This window comes from Wasmannia auropunctata, unplaced genomic scaffold (assembly GCF_000956235.1).
Source record: "Wasmannia auropunctata unplaced genomic scaffold, wasmannia.A_1.0 LD334769.1, whole genome shotgun sequence".
NCBI lineage: Eukaryota > Metazoa > Arthropoda > Insecta > Hymenoptera > Formicidae > Wasmannia > Wasmannia auropunctata.
Window position 1 is genome coordinate 17,781 of NW_012028121.1, and position 2,448 is coordinate 20,228.

At 35.5% G+C, this 2,448-nt stretch overlaps 1 protein-coding gene across 1 annotated transcript in view; it reads left to right on the forward strand.

The window, feature by feature from the left end:
* Positions 1–48: 48 nt before the first annotated feature.
* Positions 49–2,448, forward strand: part of LOC105458017 (segment polarity protein dishevelled-like) — a gene marked incomplete at its 5' end in the record, with an annotated part of 7,943 nt that continues 5,543 nt past the window's right edge. Inside the window, 2 exons of the mRNA XM_011703031.1 lie at positions 49–182; positions 292–506. Of these exons, the coding sequence (XP_011701333.1) occupies positions 49–182; positions 292–506 (349 nt within the window). The remainder of the gene's footprint in view (positions 183–291; positions 507–2,448) is intronic.

The following is a 2,448-nucleotide window of genomic DNA, read 5'->3' on the forward strand; positions in this document are numbered from 1 at the left end:
CTGTATTCTAATGATGTTCTACTGTTTACTATACTACAACTTGCCTGAAATAGGGGAGCAGTTGCTTTAGATGGTCGAATAGAGCCTGGTGACATGATTCTTCAAGTCAATGACATTAATTTTGAAAATATGTCCAATGATGAAGCTGTGAGAGTATTACGCGAGGTTGTGCAAAAACCAGGGTAAGACTTTCGATTGTGATACCTTTATCCATTAATGGTATATAATGTTTTGAAAAATATGAAATTTATTGAGATAAGATTGTGTGTTATATCGTGCTTCTTTTTTTAGACCAATAAAACTTGTCGTTGCAAAATGTTGGGATCCAAATCCAAAAGGTTACTTTACGATACCTCGTACAGAACCGGTACGTCCCATAGATCCTGGTGCATGGGTAGCACACACAGCCGCTATACGAGGCGAAGGTTTTCCGCCTCGTCCACCAAGTGCCACAACATTAACTTCAACTTCGAGCAGTCTTGCAAGTACATTGCCAGATACTGAACGTAAGTTATATTACAGTGTGAGAAATTAAAGAAAGAAAGAAAGAGAGAGGAGAGTTTTAATATTTTACATTGTAATGCAACTTACATTCAATATCTGACTGTGTGTGTGTGTGTGTGTGTGTGCGCGTGTGTGCGTGCGTGTATGTGTGTGCGTGTGCTGGGGCGTACGCGTGCGCGCGCGTGTGCGTATGCGTGTGCGTGTGCGTGCGTGTGCGTGCGTGTGCGTGCGTGTGCGTGTGCGTGCTGTGCGTACGCGTGCGCGTGCGTGTGCGTGTGCGTGTGCGTGCGTGTGCGTGTGCGTGTGCGTGTGTGTGTGATATCATTATTTTTCGTTTACTTATTTTTTAGTTATTATTACAATATAAATAGTAAGCAAATGTTAAGAAAATCCGCATATTCGTGCTCTTACGCACTTTTAAGGGGTGAAACATCCCTTAGAAAAAAATCGGTTTTTTTATTTCAATACGAATATCATCGAAATTACGAGAGATAGAAAAAAATGTTCTGAACAAAATGTTGAATAGCTTTAAAAGTACTTCATAATTATAATTTAAAATAATTTTTTTATTGTTAATTTTTTGTTTATCTATACTACCAATTTTTTTTAATTTTTTAAATTTTTTTTACAAAATTAAAGGTTATTTTAAGACGAATTCAACCATGTGTGGTAAAGTTATTTTCCGAAGTATCAGTTTCGAAAAATCAGGAAACACGGTAGTGGCTTGGTGTCAGGTTTAAACTAACTAAATAAACTATATCAGTCAACCTATATCAGTCAAGCCATGCCGGATCTCTTAACGCGAGCCGTCGCTTTGCGAGCATCCGAGATTATGAGATCTTAATAACGGTCGAACCGATTCATTTCCAAGTAAGCTTAATCGACAGCTTGGGTTCGATTTGTGTAATAAAAGTGCTTTTATTTTTCTTCTACGTGCCCTACAAGCGGAGATATTGCAATGCAAAGTCCGAAATGTAGGAATTTCAGATTAAGAAATGTCGTCATTATCATCGTCGTCGTCGTCGCCCAGTTGCGGGATGGGGGAAGTGTACTTTTACAATTTCTGACGCAAGAGACGTTAGAGCGCTAGGATTTTTAACCTTGCAGCCTCGCATGTTTCGATCGATGTATACATATATATATATCGATCGATTGATGTGATGACAACCTAGATCAGTGTGTGTTTAATGATATTTTTATTATGATTGGTTTCTGCACTTAAATCCAGAAAATATAAATAAAAGCAAGAATCAATCATACTAATTAAAGATTTACTGAGCACTCACTAATCTGTTCTCTCTGCTGAACGCATATATTTTTTCCAGTGACAAGTGAGATTATTGTTACTGTGTGTCTCTTTTTCGATGTATATATATCTCGGATTAATGTTTGCGGAGGATCTTTTACTCGAGAAGAATTACCCCGTTGCATATCCTATTCTTATAATTTTTTTACTTACTGCCATAACAGAAATGTAAATCATCTGTTAGACGAAGATTACAGATACAGATAAGTATGTTAAAAAACATTTCTTATTGCATTATATTTATAATATATTATTGCTATAATTAACTATATATGTATTTATTTATATTGTTAAAACTAATAGTTTATTTTAGTAGAAAGATAAAAGGTCAGATCCATCTACATTATCTCTTTTATTAATTATATCTTTCCGTGTGATAGAGGTTACAATAATCTCTGTCATGAGCTTAGTAAAAAAATCACGAAAATAGGATAACATGCAACGGAGCAATTCTTCTCGAGTAAAAGATCCTCTGTGAACAGGTATTAATCCGAAGTATATCATTCATAATTCACTCAAGGAAAATTTCCCTGTTGCATATCCTATTCTTATGATTTTTTTATTGGGCTTATAACAGATATAAACCGTCTATTAGATGAATCCATATTACAGATAAGGTATTATTATCCAAAAGAATA